Source organism: Mauremys mutica, chromosome 25 (assembly GCF_020497125.1).
Source record: "Mauremys mutica isolate MM-2020 ecotype Southern chromosome 25, ASM2049712v1, whole genome shotgun sequence".
NCBI classification, from domain to species: domain Eukaryota; kingdom Metazoa; phylum Chordata; order Testudines; family Geoemydidae; genus Mauremys; species Mauremys mutica.
Window position 1 is genome coordinate 12,063,357 of NC_059096.1, and position 22,293 is coordinate 12,085,649.

The window sequence follows — 22,293 nt, forward strand, 5'->3', positions numbered from 1 at the left end:
TGCACGATGCTCCCTGCAGAGCTCGTCTCACCGGCTCTCTGGGGCCAGGAGAGGGACCGAGTCCCACAGGCGGGTCCCCCCGCTGAGAACCCCCAGCCCTCGCCCTCAAGGGCACGTACGTGCCACGGCCGGGGGAGCTGGGATTGAGAGAGGGGCTGTGACTGGGCGAGAGCCCCAGACGGTGAGGAATGGAGGGATCTGATTGGCTGGAGGCAGGGGCAGGTTCCCAACAGGCCTTTAACGGTGTGTCTTTGCCTTCGTGTTACGCAGCCTCTGAAGAAATCTCCTTGCAGCTGCCTGCGAACGTCCTGGAGGGGTCCGAGCGGGCCCACGTGACTGTCCTGGGTAAGGAATTCCCCTGCCCCAGCCCTGCCAGGGCACGGTGCCCTTTGCCAACCGGCCCGTCTGTGGCCCAGCGCTCTGATCAGCGAGGCCGGGGCATCACGGATGGAAAAGACCAATGAGGTCTAGTGGGTGTCTGGGGCCGGGGCAGGACTGGTCCCTGCAGTCTGTGCTCCAGGGCCTCATCCCCAGTGAGGGGCAATAGACTCCTGCGGTGATGCCATGAAGCTGTGCCAGGGCATTGGTGTCTTGGCCATTCATCACCACGTATCCACGTAACCCCACCAGGCCTGAATCAAACTGGGGGCTCTGGGCCCCCCAATGCCAGGGCTCCATTGGTGTGGTGTTAGGGACGGGGCAGCTGTTGTGCAGCCTGGTAATTCTCTGCTCCCCCAACTCCCTTGGTGCCAGGAGACATAATGGGCACGGCTCTGCAGAACATAGACCGCCTGCTTGCCATGCCCTACGGCTGTGGAGAGCAGAACATGGTCCGGTTCGCTCCCAACATCTACATCCAGCAGTACCTGGAGAAGAGCGGACAGCTGAGCCCAGAGATCAGAGACAAGGCCAAGGGTTTCCTCCAGAGCGGTGAGTGTCCTCCCACTCCTGCACCCCCAGGGAATGGCGGGGCCTTGCAAGGGTGTCACGGAGTCCCTGGGCGATGCTCTGGAACTGCTCCCCACAAAGCCAGTCAGGACTTTGGGGAGCCTCCTCTCCCTCGGAGCAGACTGTCTTCAGGGCAAGAAGCTCACACGGCTTCACCTCCTGGGTCTGTCCTTGGAGCATTCAGCATCCTCTGCCCCTCTGTGCGCTTCCCACAACGAGTCCGCCCAGGTGGGGTACTGGGGAAAGCCAGAGGATCGTGCACCCCCACTTCACAGTCAGACGTGACTCTCAGCGAGCCAGTAAAACAGAAGGTTTATTTAGATGACAGGAACACAGGTCTTGACGGTACAGACAACAGGACCCCCTTTAGTTAGGTCCATCTGGGGCCTGCAGGGAGGCCACAGCCCCGTTGGGAAGCCCAAGCCCCATCGGGGCTCCCCTCCATTTCCCAGCCAGCTTCAAACTGAAACTCTCTCCAGCCTCTCACTCAGCCTCACTCAGTCTTTTAAAAGACTTCCTTTAAAAAGTGGAAGTCAAATCCTAGTGAGGCAAATAGAAAGGAGCACAAACACTGCCAACTTAAGTGCAAGAGTGTAATAAGAAAAGCCAAAGAGGAGTTTGAAGAATGGCTAGCCAAAAACTCCAAGGGTAATAACAAAATGATTTTTAAGTACATCAGAAGTAGGAAGCCTGCTAAACAACCAGTGGGGCCCCTTGACGATCGAAATACAAAAGGAGCACTTAAAGACGATAAAGTCATTGCGAAGAAACTAAATGGATTCTTTGCTTCAGTCTTCACGGCTGAGGATGTTAGGGAGATTCCCAAACCTGAGCTGGCTTTTGTAGGTGACAAATCTGAGGAACTGTCACAGATTGAAGTGTCACTAGAGGAGGTTTTGGAATTAATTGATAAACTCAACCTTAACAAGTCACCGGGACCAGATGGCATTCACCCAAGAGTTCTGAAAGAACTCAAATGTGAAGTTGCGCAACTATTAACTAAGGTTTGTAACGTGTCCTTTAAATTGGCTTCGGTATCCAATGACTGGAAGTTAGCTAATGTAACGCCAATATTTAAAAAGGGCTTTAGGGGTGATCCCGGCAATTACAGACAGGTAAGTCTAACGTCGGTACCGGGCAAATTAGTCGAAACAATAGTTAAGAATAAAATTGTCAGACACATAGAAAAACATAAACTGTTGAGCAATAGTCAACATGGTTTCTGTAAAGGGAAATCGTGTCTTACTAATCTATTAAAGTTCTTTGAAGGGGTCAATAAACATGTGGACAAGGGGGATCCGGTGGACATAGTGTACTTAGATTTCCAGAAAGCCTTTGACAAGGTCCCTCATCAAAGGCTCTTACGTAAATTAAGCTGTCATGGGATAAAAGGGAAGGTCCTTTCATGGATTGAGAACTGGTTAAAGGACAGGGAACAAAGGGTAGGAATTAAATGCTAAATTCTCAGAATGGAGAGGGGTAACTAGTGGTGTTCCCCAAGGATCAGTCTTAGGACCAGTCCTATTCAATTTATTCATAAATGATCTGGAGAAACGGGTAAACAGTGAGGTGGCAAAGTTTGCAGATGATACTAAACTGCTCAAGATAGTTAAGACCAAAGCAGATTGTGAAGAACTTCAAAAAGATCTCACAAAACTAAGTGATTGGGCAACAAAATGGCAAATGAAATTTAATGTGGATAAATGTAAAGTAATGCACAGTTGAAAAAATAACCCCAACTATACATACAACATGATGGGGGCTAATTTAGCTACAACGAGTCAGGAAAAAGATCTTGGAGTCATCGTGGATAGTTCTCTGAAGATGTCCACGCAGTGTGCAGAGGCAGTCAAAAAAGCAAACAGGATGTTAGGAATCAATAAAAAGGGGATAGAGAATAAGACTGAGAATATATTATTGCCCTTATATAAATCCATGGTACGCCCACATCCTGAATACTGTGTACAGATGTGGTCTCCTCACCTCAAAAAAGATATTCTAGCCCTAGAAAAGGTTCAGAAAAGGGCAACTAAAATGATTAGGGGTTTGGAGAGAGTCCCATATGAGGAGAGATTAAAGAGGCTAGGTCTCTTCAGCTTGAAAAAGAGAAGATTAAAGGGGGATATGATAGAGATATATAAAATCATGAGTGATGTTGAGAAAGTGGATAAGGAAAAGTTATTTACTTATTCCCATAATACAAGAACTAGGGGTCACCAAATGAAATTAATAGGCAGCAGGTTTAAAACAAATAAAAGGAAGTTCTTCTTCACGCAGCGCACAGTCAACTTGTGGAACTCTTTACCTGAGGAGGTTGTGAAGGCTAGGACTATAACAATGTTTAAAAGGGGACTGGATAAATTCATGGTGGCTAAGTCCATAAATGGCTATTAGCTAGGATGGGTAAGAATGGTGTCCCTAGCCTCTGTTCATCAGAGGATGGAGATGGATGGCAGGAGAGAGATCACTTGATCATTGCCTGTTGGGTTCACTCCCTCTGGGGCACCTGGCATTGGCCACTGTTGGTGGACAGATACTGGGCTAGATGGACCTTTGGTCTGACCCGGTACGGCCGTTCTTATGTTCTCCCCCCAGCTCCTCCCCCAGCCTTTGTCCTTTGTCCAGTTTCCCAGGCAGAGGTGTTACCTGGCCTCCAACCCTCCTCCTGGGTTCTCAGGTTACATGCTCAGGTATCCTCCCTTCCCCAGTACAGGTCGTCCCAGCACAACTCCCCTGCAACCTTCCCCGGTCAATACTCCCCACTCGGCATTCACATAACACATCGAGAACATTCCCACTTCGTCACATCGGGCCCTGTCCATGCCACCTCTGGGGCCTGAGTTCCAGTCCAGCCCCAGATCAGGGCCCTGGCTGGCTCTGGGGGTCAGGGAATGAGATCCTTGACCTTTCGTCTCTGAGGCCCAGGTCATAAGGACTGTTAGACTCAGGGTTGAGGGAACGGGAGAGAAGCCCTTTCCCCTCTAGGGGGCGCTGGTTGGGATCCAGCCCCAGGTCGGGGTGCTAGAGCATTTGGGGGATCGGGGCCCTATTCAGCCTTAACTCCATCCCCCTATTCAAACCGACCCCTGGAATCTCTGAGTCTCAGCATCATGGGGGAGGGGAGGGCTAGCGGGCCCCACGGGGCGCAGGCTGGGGGTGGATTCTAGCCCCTGGGGGTAAGCGGGTCCAGTACTCGCTGTCTCTCTCCCGTCCCCGCAGGCTACCAGCGTGAGCTGCTCTATAAGCACAACGACGGCTCTTACAGCGCCTTTGGGGAGAGCGACGCCACGGGCAACACCTGGTGAGGGGCCGCACGGCACGGGCGAGTCAGGGCTCTGGGTGGGCAGGACCTACCAGGGTGCAGCCTGACCCCCAGCCCCACTGCAATTCCAGTCCTGCTCCCCACACAGCTCTGCCCCTCGTACTCACTCCAACCCCCCACCCCCCTGTCACGGAGTATGGGGGAGTCAGGCCCTGTACCCCTCTTCCTGGGACTCACAGTGACTCTCAGCCAGCCAGTAAAACAGAAGGTTTATTGGACAACAGGAACGCAGGCTACAGCAGAGCTTGTGGGCACAACCAGGACCCCTCAATCTGGTCCTTCTGGGGGTTCAGGAAGCTTAGTCCCCAGCTTGGGATTCCCTAAATTCCACCACCCAGCCCCAAACCGAAACTGAACTAACTCCCTCCAGCCAGCCCCTTCCTTTGTCCAGCTTCCCGGGCAAAGGTGCTGACACCCCTCCCCCTGCCTGGCTCAGATTACAGGCTCAGGTCCTGTCTCTCACCTAAAGTCATCCCCGGCTCTCCCATCCCCCACACAGACAGTCCCTACTTCATCACATCTCTCCCCCCTTCGAGACTGAACTGAGCGGGGTCACTCTGCCCAGTGACCTGGGGAAGTTCAGGGCCCCCTCTCCAGGACAACGCATCCACTGTCAGGTTGGCACTTCCCTTCACATGGACCACGTCCATGTCATCGTCCTGCAGGAGCAGGCTCCACCTCAGGAGCTTGGCGTTGGCTCCTTTCATCTGGTGCAGCCAGGTCAGGGGAGAGTGGTCGGTGTACACGGTGAAGTGTCGCCCAAAGAGATATGGCTCTAGTTTCTTAAGGGCCCACACCATGGCCAGGCATTCCTTCTCGATCGCTGCGTAGTTCTGCTCCCGGGGTAGTAACTTCTTGCTCAGGTACACGATGGGGTGTCTCCCCCACTTTTCATCCTCCTGCATTAACACTGCCCCCAGTCCCATGTCTGAGGCATCAGTGAACACCATAAAGGGCTTGTCAAAATCTGGGTTTGCCAGAACTGGGCCGCTAACCAGAGCCTCCTTCAGCGCCCGGAGAGCCTGCTGGCACTGCTCGGTCCTTGTCTGGCTTCCCCTTCTTGCACAGCTCAGTGATGAGTGCTGCTATGGTGCTAAAGTGGGGCATGAACCTACGATAGTACCCCGACATCCCAATAAAGGCCTGGACCTGCTTTTTGGTTTGGGGAGTGGGCCAGTCTCTGATCACCTCCACCTTGGCTGGTTCTGGCTTTAGGCAGCCGTTCCCCACCCGATGGCCCAGGTAAGATACTTCAGCCATCCCCACCTTGCACTTCTCAGCCTTTACGGTTAACCCAGCCTCTTGGAGTCGGTCCAGCACTTGTTTAACCTGGGACATGTGGTCCTCCCAGGTCCGGCTAAAGACGCAGATGTCATCGATATACGCCACGGCAAAACTCTCCATTCCCCTCAGTAGCTGATCCAAAAGGCGCTGGAAGGTGGCTGGTGCTCCCTTGAGGCCGAAGGGCAGGGTCAGAAACTCGTAGAGTCCCAGAGGGGTGATAAAGGCCGATTTCAGCCTGGCATCTGCGTCCAGCGGCACTTGCCAGTAGCCCTTGTAAGATCCATGGTGGTGAGGTACCGAGCACCTCCCAGCTTGTCTAGGAGCTCGTCAGGCCTGGGCATGGGGTAGGCATCAGATACGGTGATAGCATTGAGCTTTCGATAGTCCACACAGAACCGGATCGACCCATCCCTTTTGGGGACCAGAACCACTGGCGAGGCCCAAGGTCTGGAAGATGGCTGGATCACCTCCAAAGCCAGCATGTCCCTGACCTCTCTTTCTAGGTCCTGGGCAGTTTTCCCAGTGACTCGAAAAGGGGAGCATCTTATAGGAGGATGTGACCCGGTCTCCACCCGGTGGACAGTCAAATTAGTACGTCCAGGCTGGTTGGAAAACAGCTGAGAGTATAGATGCAGCACCCCTCTGATCTCAGCGTGCTGGGCCAGGGTCAGCTGATCAGAGAGGGGAATTGCCTCCAGGAGGGAACCAGCTTTTGTCCCAGGGAATAGATCCACTAAAGGGTCATCTCCCTGCTCTTCCCAATGTCCACACACGGCCACCACCACATTCCCCCGTCATAGTATGGCTTCATCATATTAACATGGTACACCCGGCGGTGATGTGCCTGGTTAGACAGCTCCACCACATAGTTTACCTCATTTAGTTGCTTGACAACCTTGAGGGGCCCTTCTCAGGCGGCCTGGAGTTTGTTCTTTCTCATGGGGATGAGAACCATCATGTGATCCCCAGTGGCGAAGGCGCGGGCCCGCGCTGTGCGGTCATACCAGACCTTCTGCTTCCTCTGGGCTCGGGCCAGAGTCTTTCCTGGAAGGTCAGGACATACTCCACCACTGACTCTCCATCGGGAATGGTCTTCCCCTCCCATTCGTCTCTGATCAGGTCCAGGGGCCCCCTTTCCCGCCTTCCATATAACAGTTCGAAAGGCAAAAACCCAGTGGATTCCTGGGGTACCTCCCGGTACGCGAACAGCAGGTGAGGTAAGTACTTGTCCCAGTCCTGTGGGTGCTGGTGCATAAATGTTTTTAGCATCATCTTTAGTGTCCCGTTGAACCTTTCCACCAGCCCGTTGGTCTGGGGGTGATACGCTGAGGCCCAGTTGTGCCAGACCCCACATTTCTCTCACAGGGACTGGAGCAGGGTCGACATGAAGTTGGACCCCTGGTCCGTTAAGACTTCCTTGGGGAACCCCACGCAGCTGAAAATGCTCAGCAGCGCATCTGCCACGGTGTCTGCTTCGATAGAGGACAAGGCCACCGCCTCGGGGTAGCGAGTGGCGAAATCTACCATCACCAGAATGTATTTTTTCCCCGACCGTGTTGTCTTGCTGAGAGGTCCCACTATGTCCATGGCCACCTTCTGGAAAGGTTCTTCAATGATGGGTAAAGGTCTCAGAGCTGCTTTCCCCTTGTCTCGGGCCTTCCCCACCCTCTGGCAGGGGTCACAGGATCGGCAGTACTGTCGGACATGGGTAAAGACCCCAGGCCAGTAAAAGTTCCGTAACAGCCTCTGCCTGGTGCACCAGATTGCCTGGTGCACCAGATTCCCTGGTGCCCTGCAAGAGGGATGTCATGGGCCAGGTACAGTAGCTTGTGGCGAAACTTCTGGGGAACCACCAGCTGCCTCCTGATCCCTCATGACTCCACTTCCCCTGGGGGAGCCCATTCTCGGTACAGGAACCCCTTCTCCCACAGGAACCTCTCCTTGCAACCTCTCCTCATGGACTGTAACGCACTGAGGTCGGCCAGGTCCCTTGGCCTCCGCAAGGAGGGATCTTTCTGCAACTCAGCCTGGAACTCAGCAGTTGGGACAGAGATGGGGACCTGCTCCCTTCTGCTGGCTGGGTCTGAGGCTGCAGCCTCTCTGAGCCATGTCCCTGGGCGTTCCCCTTGGGAGGGGGTTCTCCCTATTCCCCCTTTGGGAGGTCCCAGGATGACTCTCTCTCTGCATCGCGGCAGGCCTGTTCCTTTGGGACTCCTCCCTGCTACCCCCCGACCGGCTCTTCACAAACGCATCAGCCAGCCGCTCTGCATGTCGTGGGTTCTCTGGCTTTTGGTCCCTCAACCACAGCCTCAGGTCGGGTGGGCACCTCATACAGTTGCTCCAGTACCAGCAGTTTAACCAGGTCACACTTAAGGTGCTTGGCATACATCTTCCTGCTCACCACTCGCAGACCTGGGTGCTCACTGCTCCCCACGGTTTCCAGGGAGACCCCTAGCGTGCCAGTCCTTCCTGAGGTCACCACCTCTCTGCCAGGGTTGAGCTGCAGACTCCTCTGCCCCAGGACCACTCACTGAAATCCCCCGGGGGACCCTGTTACTGCAAAAGTCCTTCTCTCTGGTCGCACATTCCCAGGGGTTAATCGCCCCTAAAATCGTCCCTTCGTTTTACTGCTCCCCTGTCACTTACTGCAGGAAGCGCCGTCCATGGGATGCAGTCGATCCCACCGCTAACACCAGTTGTCACGGAGTATGGGGGAGACAGGCCCTGCACCCCTCTTCCTGGGACTCACAGTGACTCTCAACCAGCCAGTAAAACAGAAGGTTTATTGGACAACAGGAATGCAGGCTACAGCAGAGCTTGTAGGCACAACCAGGACCCCTCAATCTGATCCTTCTGGGGGTTCAGGGTGCTTGGATCCAGCTTGGGATTCCCTGAATTCCACCACCCAGCCCAAAACCGAAACGGAACTAACTCCCTCCAGCCGGCCCCTTCTTTTGTCCAGCTTCCCGGGCAAAGGTGCTGACACCCCTCCCCACTGCCTGGCTCAGATTACAGGCTCAGGTCCTGTCTCTCACCTAAAGTCATCCCCGGCTCTCCCATCTCCCACACAGACAGTCCCTACTCCCTCACACCCCCGTTCCCGTCCTGGGCTCCCCTGACAGCTCTGCTCACCCCCACTATGGTGACCCCCAGCCCTAGCCCCCACGCACCTCCCTCCTGACCCACAGCATCTCCTGCAGTGTGTCCCTCTCACGGGGTCTCTCCCCGCCCAGGCTGACGGCCTTCGTTCTCAAGTCCTTTGGCCAGGCGAGGCCCTACATCTCCATCGACGAGAAGCACCTAGAAGACGCCCTAAGGTGGCTGCAGCATCACCAGCTGGAGAGCGGCTGCTTCCGCAGTGTGGGGAAGCTGTTGAACAACGCCCTGCAGGTGGGAGCCTGGGGGCACAGGCTGATGGGATGGGGGAGGGGGGGACAAGCTGGGGAAGGGGGTGGGGGCCCCTCAGGGCAGCTGGTTGTTGTGACCCGTTTCGGGTTGGGGGATTCCCCTGGGTTTTTAGCGACGGCTGAAAGGCTTGAACGGCCGGGGCAGCGGGTTATTGCACCCAACGAGGGAGCAGCCCTGGCCCAGCCCCCCCGGCTCCTGCACAGCCCAGTCTCCCCGCGGGCACTGAGCAGACCCCGCACTCATTGCCTGGCATGGAGAGCCTGGGGGGCAGGGCCCAGCCCAGCCCTGAAGTCATGTGACTCCCACAACTCCCCACGCAGCTCAGTCAGAAGGGCTGTCGCGGTGCATCATGGGAGATATAGTCCGAAGGAGCCGAGTCCATGGTGGAGCGGGGGCACGAGGCCGGTCCTGCTGAATGTTGAACTGGTTCACAGTGGAAGGTTTCGGTTCAGGTCACCAACCCAAGAGGCTGCGATTTGGGCCCCGCCAACCCACCGCAGCATGTTGTGTTTCTCTTTTCCCAACGGAAATCAAAATGTTTCAGCAAAAGTAACATTTTCCCTCAAAGTTTCGGTTTTGTGGAAACTGCATCGTCTGTCGAGAAATCATATCAGCAGGAAATTCCCACCCAGCTCGAGTCACAGCCCAATTCCTGCCACTGCCCCGGAGTTTGCAGGGAGCCGGGACTCTATGGGAGGGGCCGGGGCTGTACCCGGCCGTTTGGGAGCGAGAAGGAGACAAATCTTAGGCAAAGTCCAGATTCCCGCACAGGGGGACTATTTAATGATCAGGAACTTGCCCAGTGAGGGGCAAATCCCTCAGCCTCCCAAAAACGGCCCCATGTCTTCACAGGAAAACTGGCAAATGTCAGTTCAAACCAACTTCCCAGCCTCTGGTTCCAGTGGGGCTCAGATAGGGTTTTATGCTGAAATTTTATACAGCCTTGACAATGGAGCAGCTACCGCCTCTCCCTATAACAAAGCTGTGGAACTCACTGCCACAGTGTGGTCTCCTTGGCTGCTACACCTGGGGCAGCTGCTTGGGACCCAGATGGTCCTGGCAGGTCCCAGCAGGAGGCAGGACCCAAACCCAGCCACTCGGAGCGCTGGAGCCGGGTCTTCTCTGTCCCAATGGGCCTGTCCTGGGCAGGGTCTCACCTGCTCCAGGCAATGTATCCTGCAGCTCTGTCTGAGCCGGCTCCCCGTGTCTCCATCCCCCTCAGGGCGGCGTGGTGGATGAGCTCTCTCTCTCGGCTTACATCACGGCGGCGCTGCTGGAACTGGGGCAGCCGCTCAGGGTGAGGCCAAGCCCGGCTGTCCCAGGGGAGGGGCTGGCAGTTGGGGGGAAATTGGAGATTGTTGGTGACAGTGAGGGGGGAGTTAGTGCCAGGGAAGGGTTTGGGGTGAGATGGGGGAGTTGTGGGGGGTTGGCACCAGGGAGGGATTTGGGGTGAGATGGGGGAGCTGTGGGGGGTTGGTACCAGGGAGGGATTTGGGGTGCTGTTGGGGGCAGTGGGGAGAGGGGTTGGTACTGGGAGGCAGGTCAGGGAGAGGTTGGGATGGGGACAGTGGGTCAGGGCATCAGAAAGACTCAGCAGCTCAGCCAGTTTCTCGGTCCGGCTCTGGGGGGGATCTGGGCGAGGCTTGGATGGGCTGTTTATAGATGGGCCCAGGGCACGGGCGGTGGTGGGGAGGGACGGGTCGTGGGAGGTGACAGCTGCCTGCCTGCCGGTGCATTGTTGAGGCCCCATGGGGTGGGTGCCGGGGGACACACCCAGGCGCAGGGGGTCTCTTATGGCCAGCTCAGCCTGACGGGGAGTCTGTTTGGTGTCCAGCGCTCGGGGGAGGGGGTCTGGCGAGGCTTGTGGGTCACAGGGTGCGGGTGGCGGTGGGGGGGAGATGGGTTGCGGGAGGTGACGACAGGCTGGTGGGAGGGGGTGTTAGGGCCCCATGGGGTGGGTGCAGGGGGACACACCCAGGCGCGGGGCGTCTCCTCTGGCCGGCTCAGCCTGACGGGGAGTCTGTTCGGTGTCTCCCCCGTCCCAGGACCCCATGGTGACCAGGGCCCTCCAGTGCCTCCGGGAGTCGAGCACCAGTGACCTCTACACGCAGGCGCTGCTGGCCTACGCCTTCGGGCTGGCGGGGAGCACTGAGCTGCGGGACGCCCTCCTGCAGCGCCTGGCCGAGCACAGCGTCAGCGCCGGTACTGGCAGCACCTCGCTCTAGTGCTCCCCTCGCTGCTGGCCTCTGGGCCCAGGGCAGGGCCAGCTGCCCCCCCCGGCCCTGCCCACCCAGGGGCCCCCTGCCCCGGGGCCTCCTCAGCCTGGCAGGGGAGCTGGGTCTCCGTGGCCCAGTCAGTCCGTGGTCTCTGCTGAGGCTGCCAGCGAGGGGCCGACGCGCCGGGCTCTGTCGTGGGGACACTTCTCCCCTCAGAGCTGGAGTGAGATCGTCCCGCCATTTCCCAGGGCCCAGCGCACGGAGCGAAGGGGGGCGAGGCTGGGTCGCTGCCAGCCTGGGGGGATCGGAGCTGAGCGCCTAGAGGGGCACAGCCCCATGTCCCAACCCAGCCCTCTAAAGCGCCCGGGGCCAGGAGCGTGACGGGTCCAGTGGGCTCAGACCCCGTGGGGCAGGGCCTTGCGTAGGCAGCTCCCAGGGGAACGGGGCATAACCGAGCCCTGGGGAGATGCCACAGGATCCCAGCTCCCCATCCTGTGTTGGGGACATCCCAGCTGGGGAGTCCCTGCCTGAGGCTTCTCGGGTTGGCCTGGCTAATACTGGGAGGGGATCAGGATGCACTGGGCTGGCGGCCGGCTAGGCCCTGCCGTCTCTGGGAGAGGGGTTTGTACAGGGAAGTGGGTCTCTGGGTGCCCCCTGGTCTGCACCATGTTCCCCCCATGGATCCCTGGGAGGCTTCCCGTCCCCCAGCTCCAGTTCCCGCAGCCTGTCCCTGCACAGATGGCCTTGGGTTTGTGCCATTCCCAGCCCAACCCCGGTGTGAGCGGTGGTGCCTGGGGCCAGCTCTCCATAGGGCGGCAGGTCCCATGGGAGGCCTGAGGCCCACTGGGGGTGCGGCTGGGGACGCAGGAGGTGGCACTGCCCCGTGTTGGTGCTGAGCTGAAGGAGCCCTCGGCATGAGGCCAGGGGGCGCTGGGAGTCCCAGGTTGAGCCCCTCACACGCCTCATGAACACGCCCCAGTGATCTCTGTGCATCTCCTCGGCCCCATTCGAGCTCAGACTGAGCTGTGCTGGGAGCTGAGGCCTGGCGCGCTCAGGCCCTGGGGAGACGTCCCCCCACAGAGAGGAGCCCCCTGCATGGTCTGGGCGGCTCGGTCGTGTCTTAGCTGAGGTGAAAAGTCCCTTCTCTCCGAGCCCCGGCGCAGCGACTGCAGCTGGTCTGTGCCTGAGAGTTGTGTGTGTCACTTCCTGCCCCTCCCCCGAGGTGGGGAAGAAGTGCTGGGAGCAGCCCGTGGCTCCTGCCCCAGGGAGGGGAGAGGTGGGGGCTCTGCTCCCGGGGCACCGAGGGGCCACCAGGCACTGTGGTGAAACAGCCCTCGGGTTACAGGACCCATCTGTGACGTTACAAGACCCATCTGTGAGGTCCATAAGACCCCGTGGGGTCTGGTGATAACTCAGTGTCAGCTCCACCGCTGCCCTTCAGCTGGGTCCAGCTCCCGCTCCAGCCCCCATGGGCCCCACACTCCCTCAGGGGCTCTCTGCCCTCCCACCCACCCCTGCAGTGGCCCCACTAGGCATAAGCAGACTAAGCAATTGCTTCGGGCCCAAGCAGCTCACAGCCCTGCCAGCTCTGGGAGCGGGGGTTGGGCAGGGGAGGAGGCCTGTGGGTGCGCCACTGTCTGCACCATGCACCCCATCAGGGCTTCTCCTCGGCCCCATTCGAGCTCAGACTGAGCTGTGCTCCTAGGGGTGCACTGAGGGCCCGTTGGACACTGGACTGAAACAGCCCTCGAGTGATGGTCCTGTCTTCAAGGCCCCAGGGGTCACTCAGGAGGGGGGTGTTAACCCGGCATCAGCTCTGCCCCCTGCCCTTTGCCTGGGTCTGGCTCTGGGCGGGGGCCAAACTAACACAGGGGATCTCTGCCCCCCTCTAGTGGCTGCACCCCAGAGAGCTTTAGCGGGTGCCTGGAGCCGGCGAGCCTCCTGGGCTCAGCTTTTAGCTTGGGCAGCAGAGGCTCAGGGGTTTGGACTCAGAGATCCAGGGTTCAGTCCCTGCTGACGACCCACCCAGGGGTGTCGTGTTACACTTGTGTAGCCCTCCTGTGCGCTGTGAATCACCTGCCATGTCCTGCCCCATATGTGGCTGCATTCAGTGGGGAGCAGGAGTCCCTCTGGCCTGGGAAGCCCCTGGGGCCCCTTTAGAAAGGAAACAGGTGACCCACTGTGTTGTAACTGCAGCCGTGGGGCTGCCCTTCCCTCGGCCCCTCTCCTAGGGGGACAGCTCCACTGGCAGAGGAAGGTGAAGGCCCTGCCCAGCCCCTATGGGATCCAGGCCCCGTCGGCGGAGGTGGAGATGACGGCTTACGTGCTCCTGGCCTATCTCTCCCTGCCCAACGTGTCTGCTGCCGACATGGCGACCACCGCCCAGATCGTCCGCTGGCTCAGCAAGCAGCAGAACCCCTACGGGGGCTTCGCCTCCACGCAGGTAACACCCCTGCCCTCGGGCAAACCAGCGCTGGGGGCCTGGTGCAGGAAGGGGCCAGGAGCCCCCCAGGGGCTGCATCTCCGCAGCTGAGCCGGGGCCCTTCCTGGGAGAGGGAGTCCTGGTTGCAGAGCCCCCTGCCCTCAGGGGCTGGGAGCCGGGCTCCCAGTGTCAGCGTCCCGGTGGGTCCCAATCCTGCTGCAGTAAGTCTGAGCCGGGCTCCTCTCCCCAGAGCGTGACAGCAGCTCGGTGACTCTCCTCCCCAGGACACGGTGGTGGCCCTGCAGGCCCTGGCCAAATACGCAGCCCTGACGTACATTGCGAGCGGGGCTGTGTCGGTGACGGTGAGCTCCCAGGCCGGGGCCCGGCAGCAATTCCACGTGGACAACGCCAACCGGCTGGTGCTGCAGCGAGCGGCCCTGCAGGAGATCCCCGGGCAGTACATGGTGCGGGCCAGCGGCAAGGGCTGTGTCTTTGTGCAGGTGAGTGCAGGAGCCCCTGGGGCCCAGCCGGCCCAGCGGTGACTGGCTGTGCCCTTGCCCTGCCCCACGGCGCCTGGCTCTGGGCCCAGGCTCTGATCTGCGGTGGCGGAGGCAGCAGGCTCTGCCCCAACCCTCTTGCTTGTCTCCCAGCTGATCCTGCGCTACAACGTGCCACCCCCAAAGAGCGCCGCGACCTTTGACCTGCGGGTGGAGACGGAGCCGAAGGAGTGCACCGAGAGCGCCACATCCCGCTTCAGCCTCGTGCTGCACGCCCGGTACGAGCCCCAGCCCCCACCCCCGCTGGGTCCGAGCGCCCGGGGGCAGGGGCAGGCCCCAGGCAGTGGGAAGTGGCCAGGGCAGAGCCGCCCCACTGCAGGAATCCATTGTCGGGAGAGCCATCCCCCCACAGGGCTCGGGGCAGAGGCGGGGGCCCCTTGGAATGTGCCAGGGGCTAAAGGGCTGGTCCCGGGACTGATCTAATGGACAGTCGGCTCCCAAGCAGCTCCTGGGGCCGGGCCCCTTGCTGGGGAGCTCAGGGCTGGCCGGGGACTAGGGGGGCTCACAGCCCGGAGCAGGCAGAGGCATTAGAGACGCCTGCAGGCCGAAAGGACGGGAGGCCTCCCCTCCCCCTCCACCCCCCTGGGGTCTGTATCCAGGGCAAACCCCGACCTCAGCGCACGGCTCCTGTTGCAGGTACAGCGGGGAGCGCCCAGCCACCAACATGGCCATCATCGAGGCCAAGCTGCCGTCCGGCTACATCCCCGTCAGGAGCTCCCTGCGGCAGGTGAGCTTCCCAGGGAGGAGAACAGGCTGGGCCAGTCACACAGCATAAACCAGGGGCTGATCCATGGGGGAGAGCCCAGACCCCCAGGAGAGCACAGATTGCAGCTCTGACCCCCAGGGGGAGCTCCCCCTGCAGAGCCCTGCCCAGGGGCACTGGGCAGCCCTGGGTCTCCCATCCAGTCACTGAGCAGGTCCTGACCCTGCTTAGCTCCCCCTACAACACAATGCCCATGTCTATGTAACCCCTCTGCCAGGCTGAAACGATAGCAGCAAGGGCCAGGTTCAATACATAGGGGTCCCTTCCCCACAACATAATGCAAACCAGCTCGAGCCCCCACCCAGTGACCTGGGAAAATCTTACACACACCCCTGGGCACCTCAAGGAGGCAATACTTCCCCTCTCGCAAGCACAGACTCTTGGTGTAGCAGAAAAGGTTTAATCACATGAGATAAAAAACAAGCATTAAATTGGGAAAATACTTCAACTAGAGTTCATAGGTCAAACCGTGAGCAAAGCCCCACCCCAGCAAATTGGGCTGTGTCCTTCTCTCTGGGCCCTTGAGTCCAGCAACCCCCAAATCACCCACAGTCCCAAAAGTCCCACAATCCAAAAGTCTCTGTCCCGGGTCAGTGCAGCCCCAGAGTTCAAGAGTCTCTCTGCAGAGGTTCCCCTCCCCAGCCTGGGTAGAAAGGGGCACCTTACGTGGTTCGGGGCCAACTGCCCTGCCTCTTCGTGGGGTTCTGCTTCCACTAGTCGTCCCCGCAAACAGCTCAGCTGGCTCTGTGGCTGCTCCGCTCTGCCAGCTGCTCTGGTCTGCCACCTGTCCTGTGATCTGCTCCGGCCGTCCTCGCGAGCTGCTCGGCTCCACTCACCCAGTGGCTGCACAAACTGCTCCACTCCGCTCTGCCAGCTGCTCTGCTCCACGGTATTGCTTCAGGCTCCCCCACTCATTAGCACAGTACTCAGTGCTCTCAGCTCAGCAAGTCCAGCTCTTCAGTGATTTCAGCTCTTAGTGATTCTAGCTCATAGTAAGGGAGTCCCAGTGCCAATGAATTCAGCTCAGTAACCTGTATCTAGATTCTTAAGGGAATCAAAAATTAACTCTGACATTCCACAGTGGAGAGAAGCATAGGTGGAACTGGTGCTTCTGGCTCACACAAGGCACCTATACCACCAAGTACAGATATCTGTCCCCAGCCTCTCTCTTTTCAATGAGTTTTGGAACCCATGTCCCTTGTCTAGCAAGTGCTATTTAGTTGATAATGAAACCCTCTATCATAAGACAGTTTTGTAGTTCCTCATTTACTTAATCAGGGTGACAACATTTCGTTCCTCCTGCCCCAATAACAACGAAATTGGGGATCCCACCGCTGTGAAAATAACCATCCCAAGCTTCTGTGCTGTATGCTAAGTGGGGTGGGAGTGCCAATGCAAATAACTGAAATGCCAATGCAAACACTTGAAACTTCTTTCCGCACTCCCCATAATTTACGACCAGATGTCAGGGTGGGGCTCATCCTGACTCTGCTTACATCTTGACTCCCGCCTCTCCCCCAGCGGACACCCAGTGCTCAGGTGTGACTGGCATGGGGGGTGGCAGCCAGGCCCCTCGGCCATGGGGGCATTTGGTGCCCCATGTCCCAGCCCCCAGCAGAGCAGTGACTCCAGCCCCAGCCTCTCCGTTCCTGACTCAGGCATTTCCTCCCTCTGCTCCTAGCTGGAGAAGCAGCTTTTGGTGAAGAGGCTGGAGGTGCAGAATGACCAGGTGACGCTCTATCTGGACCAGGTGAGTGCGGGTAGCCCAGGGCTCCGGCAGCCTCGTGTAAATGGGGAGGGCGTGTCCTGCCCTGGCTCCACCCCCATTACAGCTGCTCTCATGGGCTCTGTGTCACATGCACGGCGAGGGATCACTGAAATCTCCCTTGGTTCCAAGTGACCCGTTTTCATAAAGGACGGGGAGATGGGACCAGAGCAGCCAAACCCCAGGGAGGGCCGTGAATGGAGTGACGGGGAGCTCATGGTTGGGGAGGCTGGAACTGGGCCCTGAGTGTGATGAAAGGGGGTCACATTTTTCAGGGGGGTGGAACAGGGATTCGGGGGGAGCATTTTCTCACTGCTCCAGGCCGCAGGGGCAGGGGGAAGCGGCTGGGCCAGGCCAAGCCTCGGGGAGGAGGAGGTTCGAGCTGCCAGTGCAGCTGTTCAGCCCAGGCGCTCGCTCTGTCGCTCTCTCGGTAGCTGACGAAGGAGGCGGCAAGTTTCACCTTCTCCCTGGAGCAGGATTTCCCTGTGAAGAATCTCAGAGCAGCCCCAGTGAGACTGTACGATTACTACGAGACGGGTGAGTCCCGCCCTGGCTCCGCCCCCATTACAGCTACTTGCTAGGCTCTGTGGCACAGTCTGGCTGGGTGGGCGTGTCCTGCGCTTGCTCCACCCCCATTACAGCTGTTCTCCTGGGCTCTGTGTCACACTCAGGGCGTGGGGTCACCGAAATCTCCCCAGGATCCAAGTGCCCCATTTCCATAAATCCCACTCAGGTCAGAGCCTTCCCGGGTTCGATCTGTGGGGTCGCTCACCGCGAGGGACACGGGAGCCGTGTGCTCGTCGGGCTAGTGGGGAGGGTGCGGCTGGTGTAACTGGGGCCGTCCCAGCAGGAGCAGGCGAGTCCCGCCCCTTCAGGGCCCCCTACATTTCCCCTGCCATCCAGCTCCTCAGACGCTCCCAGAATCCTTTGTGCTGGGCCAGGAGGTGGCAGGATGGTTTCCCTGGGTGTTTTCAGGGGCGACTCAGTGGTGATTTTTGGGCCTGTCTGACTTACTCGGAGATAGGGGATGGGAGAGAGCGCACAGCCCCACTCAGACAGCTGGGGGCGACCTCCCACTCCCTTCTAGGGCTCAGACCTACAGCAGGGATCCCCTGGGGCTGGGGGAACAGACTCTGCCTGTGTGGGATTGGGGGGGGGGGTTCTCATCCCCCCCACTGGGTCTCTCCTCCATTCCTTACATCCCTTGCTGTTGCAGGTGAACACACAGAGGCTGAGTACAGCGCCCCCTGCGGCTCAGGTAGGTGTGATGCACCCACACACAACTCCAGTCCCTACAGCTTTATGGGTGGGGGAGTCCATGGGCCAGAGAGGTCTGTGTGTGTTGTAAACGGAAAGGAGGGGGAGATGGGAGCACGGAACGCAGCAGGACCATGTGTGTGTGGGGAGAGACCTCGGGGGGGAAGGGTCTATGTGGGGCACAAGGGAATCTGTCTTGAAGGAAGGGGGTGACTCTGAGGGGAGAGTCTTATCAGGGGGTGGGAGAGTTTTGAGGGGCCGTGTCCACAGGTGTCTGCCGGGTGTTGGGGGATGATTTTGATCCTGTCTCAGGGGATGTTTGTGTTTGTTTAAAGCCCCTGACGCCGACACGATGGAAAATTCCCGCTGAAGCCCCCGCCCCTGCTGGGCAGCCCCCTCCCCTCCCATCCGAAGAGCCCCTTGCTGGCAGCCGACACCCCAGGATCGAGGGGCACGGACAGGCCTCGTCTCAGCTGCTTCTCTTCCCCGAACCAGCTTCACTATCCCCCTTAGCACCTTCTTCAGCCAACGCCTCCCCGTTCGCTCTGCAAACATCCCACCTGCTCTCCCATCTCTCAGCCCCCAGACCAGCCCCTTGTGATCCCAGCTGTCTGTCACACGCGGGGATCAGCAGCTGCAGTGGGGACCCCTGCGGTTTGCTTCCCGTCCTGCCTGGAGCAGCAGGTTCAGCGTAAAACAAAATAGAAAAACCCACCTGTTTGTGAGGCTGTTTTGTCGCTTTGTGCCTGCCCTGCTGCTGCTCCTCACATGGCTCCTGTGCATCCTTAGAGCAGCCAGATCCTGGGACCGTGGCTCTGTCCCCTTCCCCAGCCCTTCGGTCATTGCTGTGGGGTTTGGCTTTAACCCTGGGTCGGGCAGCGTCAGCGACAGCCCCCCGGGTTCCAGCACCGCCTGGCAGAGCTGCCCTCATTACACACGTCTACATGAAAATGAACCAGTTCAACTGAAGTTAGTTTTGAAACCAGTTTACTTACCCCGTGAAAACCCCAGTGTGGATGCAGTTATTGTGGTGTGGCAGAGGTTGTTTTAGTTTAGGTTCAATCAATTAGGAACTGAAGCTAAACCAGAATCAACTCTTCTCTCAGCCTCACAGGAGCACCTCTACCAGCTCGCATGGGTTGAACTAAATTGATTTTAAAAGTGAAGGCCTGAGAGAGGGAGGAATGGCTTGTCCGACTCCTTACAACTCTTGCTTGGTTTGGGGTTTTTTGGTATGTTTTGTTACTATCTGTTTAATCCCACGCACCAATGACCATTGTGGGGAAAGGCGATCTCTGTGACAGGTCTATCCCCAGTCAACCAAGGTGTGAGAGCCTAGTGTACATGCTGGGAGATGCCCAGCCAGTCCTCCAGAGACCCCAGGGCAGATCAGACTCGACATTCCTGCTACTTCCCGGGTAAATAGGAAGCAAGAAAAATAAATCCATAGACCGTTCAGACCCTCCCTATCCATCGTAAAGAAGCAAGAACTCTTTGCAGGTCCCTTTTACAAGCAGGAAGCTCCTTTTCCTTTGTGCAGATGTTAAAGGCACCTGATGCAGTTTGTAGGTGCAGGGGCTTTCCCCAGGGCCAGTGTGTGAAAGATTCACCAAAGAGTCACGACCACAAGCTCAGTCTCAGTGGGAAAGGATGGAAGAAATACATCTGCGGACTCCCAGGGGACTGCAGACCACAGGGTGAAAACCACTGTTCTGTGGGAACGACGGCCTGTCTAAGGAGGCAGGAGAACTGGACTTTAGTATTTGGGGAATAGGCAGTGCTCCCGTATTGAAAGACAGTATTGTCCTTTGTGCAGCCGGGGCAGTCACAAAAAGGCATTTCTCTTCCTCTTTTCCCGGGCCTGGCTTCTGTAGCGATAACGTTACACTAACAGAGCTGGTGGCATTTAATTCCTGTTCCAGTGATATTTATAGGTGGAGCTAATAGCAGCCCCTCTGTTTCAGCTGCCTGACCCTTTCCATGATAAAATTATCTCCCAGTCTTTTCTTTGAGATGCTCTCACCCGCCATTGTTTGCAGCGGGTCTTTGATATTCAGCCCTCAGGCTGGAGAATTGGCTTTTCTTTGTTCCATCAGATTCCATTTAGATATTGTTTAGATAGGAACCCCGGGCTTTCTACCTTTTTCCATTTGGGGACCCCTATAACATTTCGAAGGGAGGTGCGGACCCCCTTGGAAATCTTAGAGTCTGCGGACTCCCAGGGGACTGCAGACCACAGGGTGAAAACCACTGTTCTGTGGGAACGACGGCCTTTCGCAGACTCCTTAGACCTAGTTTGCCAGCCCCTGTTTGTCTTCGGCCACAGGTGGAGGGAGAACCACTGACATAAACTGTTCAGAACAATCCCCATTTCCCTTCTGGCACTTGTGTTCCTGCCCGAATCTCACCGAGCTCGAACCTCCCACAGTGCCGCCTCCTGCTGCCACCCCCAAAGCAGCAGCGCCAGCTCCTGTCCTGGGAACAAGTGGGAGCTGCTCTAGCAAGAGGTGTGGGCTTCCCTCCCTGGGCACAGACCATGGCTCCAGCGGCCCATGGCACCTCTGGGCGATCACATGGAGCAGGACCTCCATCCCACCCGGCCCACTGAGCCAAATAGCCCATCACCCCCCCAGGACAACATCCTGCTCCTGCTGCCACTTAACGTAATGCTGTGGCTGTGGCTCAAGGAGTAGCAGCCTGTGCTGAAGGTTCAAACACACAGAGGGACGTTGCAGGCTCAGCACATACTGGACACTGCGGTGTGAAGCCTGGAGAGGGAATTCAGACGGAATGTGTCAGACCCAGGGCTGGCTCAGCACGACCTGAGCCTTGGAGATGCAGCTGAAAACCGCAGAGCAGATCAAACGGAGACAGCGCAAGAGAGCAGTGGGTCCCTGTGCAGCCCCCGGGGCTCGTGTCCCACCAGCTGTTTTCCCTTTATGGGGACCCTCTGCTCTGATTGTGGATCCCCCCAGGTTCCTGGAGTCTCATCAGTCTGTGTGTGGCGGGGGAGGCATGTGGGGATGGAGCCGTGTTCTCTAGGCCCTGTGGGGTCCCTCATTAGCTAGGAGGCTCCCAGGGCCGGGGGGCGAGGTGGGAGAGGCCCACAGTGGAGGTGGTGAAGCCTGAGATACAGCTGGGCACGTGGGGCCTGTGGGGAGAAAGCCCTGACGGACGGGAGATGTCTCGGGAGGAGGCAGCGTTCAAACCTGGCTGGACCCGGCTGGGTCGGGTTCTCTCGGCCCTGGCGTCTTAGCGTCAGTTTCTGAGCTGAATCATGTTTTTCTTATTTCCTGCCCATCTCCCGGCTCGGGCCAGCTCCCGTCGGGTAATTTCTTGTCCCCCCTGCTCTCTGCAGCTCCTCCCTAGCTGGCGTCATTGCTGCGTTTCACTAACACGCCCTGAGGAGACTGGTCCATACGATGGGGCCGGACCCGTCCCTGGGGTGCAGACGAGCCCCCTCCCACCGCCCCAACTAACAGCCACCCAGCGATTCTGGGTCAGCTCCGTTAGCAGCCTCCTGCCCCACACTTCCGCCTGGGGGATCTTCTCTTTCTTTGCTCTGGCCAGAAAGGCTGGAAGTGAACAGCCTCTGGGAGAGGGACCCCTAGGAAGCAGGAAGGAGAAGGAGCTAAACCTGCCAACCCTCAGGGAGCAGCAGTGGGGCTGCTCTGGAGAGTCCATGGCTGCTCTGCCTCTCAGGCCAGCGCTGTGTCGCTGTGACCACAGTCACCGAGTGCCCCACTCCCCCTGCCACTCGCTTGGGCCCTCACCAGACATCAGAGAACGTGGCTCCCGCCATCTCCCCAGCAGCGATGGGCTCCCGCTGGGAACCGCCAGGCGTTTCCTCACCGTGAGAGCCATTTGCCTGGTCAGCAGGGGGCGCTGCAGACCCACCCCCTGACTCATTTCAATCCAGCCCTGGGAAAGCCCGGCACTGACCGGGGACAGGGCCGGGTCGGGAGGGGCAGGACGCGCTGTCCCCAGTTGCTCGGTCCCAGCTCTGATTTCCGGGGGCGAATGCTGCTCTGGGAGACGCTCCCGCAGCTGTGCCCAGACCCCACTGGGGCTGCGGAGCCTGTTTGGGTCGTTGGCTGGGGCTGTCTCGGGATGCCCAGCTGGGACCGAGGGCAGAATTGGGCTCTGTGATGCCAGGACTGGCCGTGACAGAGACCTGAGCTGTTCCATGGACACCGATCTAAGGGATACGGACCCCAGGCCTGATGCCTGACGCTCACCCACTTCCAGAATCGCTCTCCCCCAGGCAGGGGCCTCCCACCCCACCCCAAGCTTCACCACCCCCAGAGGGCCCTGTCTGCCTGGTGGGACTGAAATCCCTGTTACCTTTGAA

The 22,293-nt window shown here is 58.6% G+C and overlaps 1 protein-coding gene across 2 annotated transcripts in view; it reads left to right on the plus strand.

The window, feature by feature from the left end:
* LOC123356522 (alpha-2-macroglobulin-like protein 1) overlaps positions 1 to 18,662 on the plus strand; it is a 70,162-nt gene extending 51,500 nt beyond the window's left edge. For both annotated transcript variants that reach the window (XM_044999854.1, XM_044999855.1), the window contains exons 23-36: positions 271 to 345; positions 754 to 930; positions 4,168 to 4,249; positions 8,788 to 8,944; positions 10,185 to 10,259; positions 11,008 to 11,164; positions 13,410 to 13,621; positions 13,885 to 14,100; positions 14,251 to 14,375; positions 14,794 to 14,884; positions 16,602 to 16,670; positions 17,120 to 17,222; positions 17,902 to 17,943; positions 18,278 to 18,662. In XM_044999854.1, the coding sequence (XP_044855789.1) occupies positions 271 to 345; positions 754 to 930; positions 4,168 to 4,249; positions 8,788 to 8,944; positions 10,185 to 10,259; positions 11,008 to 11,164; positions 13,410 to 13,621; positions 13,885 to 14,100; positions 14,251 to 14,375; positions 14,794 to 14,884; positions 16,602 to 16,670; positions 17,120 to 17,222; positions 17,902 to 17,943; positions 18,278 to 18,312 (1,616 nt within the window). In that variant the 3' untranslated portion in view covers positions 18,313 to 18,662. The remainder of the gene's footprint in view (positions 1 to 270; positions 346 to 753; positions 931 to 4,167; positions 4,250 to 8,787; positions 8,945 to 10,184; positions 10,260 to 11,007; positions 11,165 to 13,409; positions 13,622 to 13,884; positions 14,101 to 14,250; positions 14,376 to 14,793; positions 14,885 to 16,601; positions 16,671 to 17,119; positions 17,223 to 17,901; positions 17,944 to 18,277) is intronic.
* Positions 18,663 to 22,293: the final 3,631 nt, after the last annotated feature.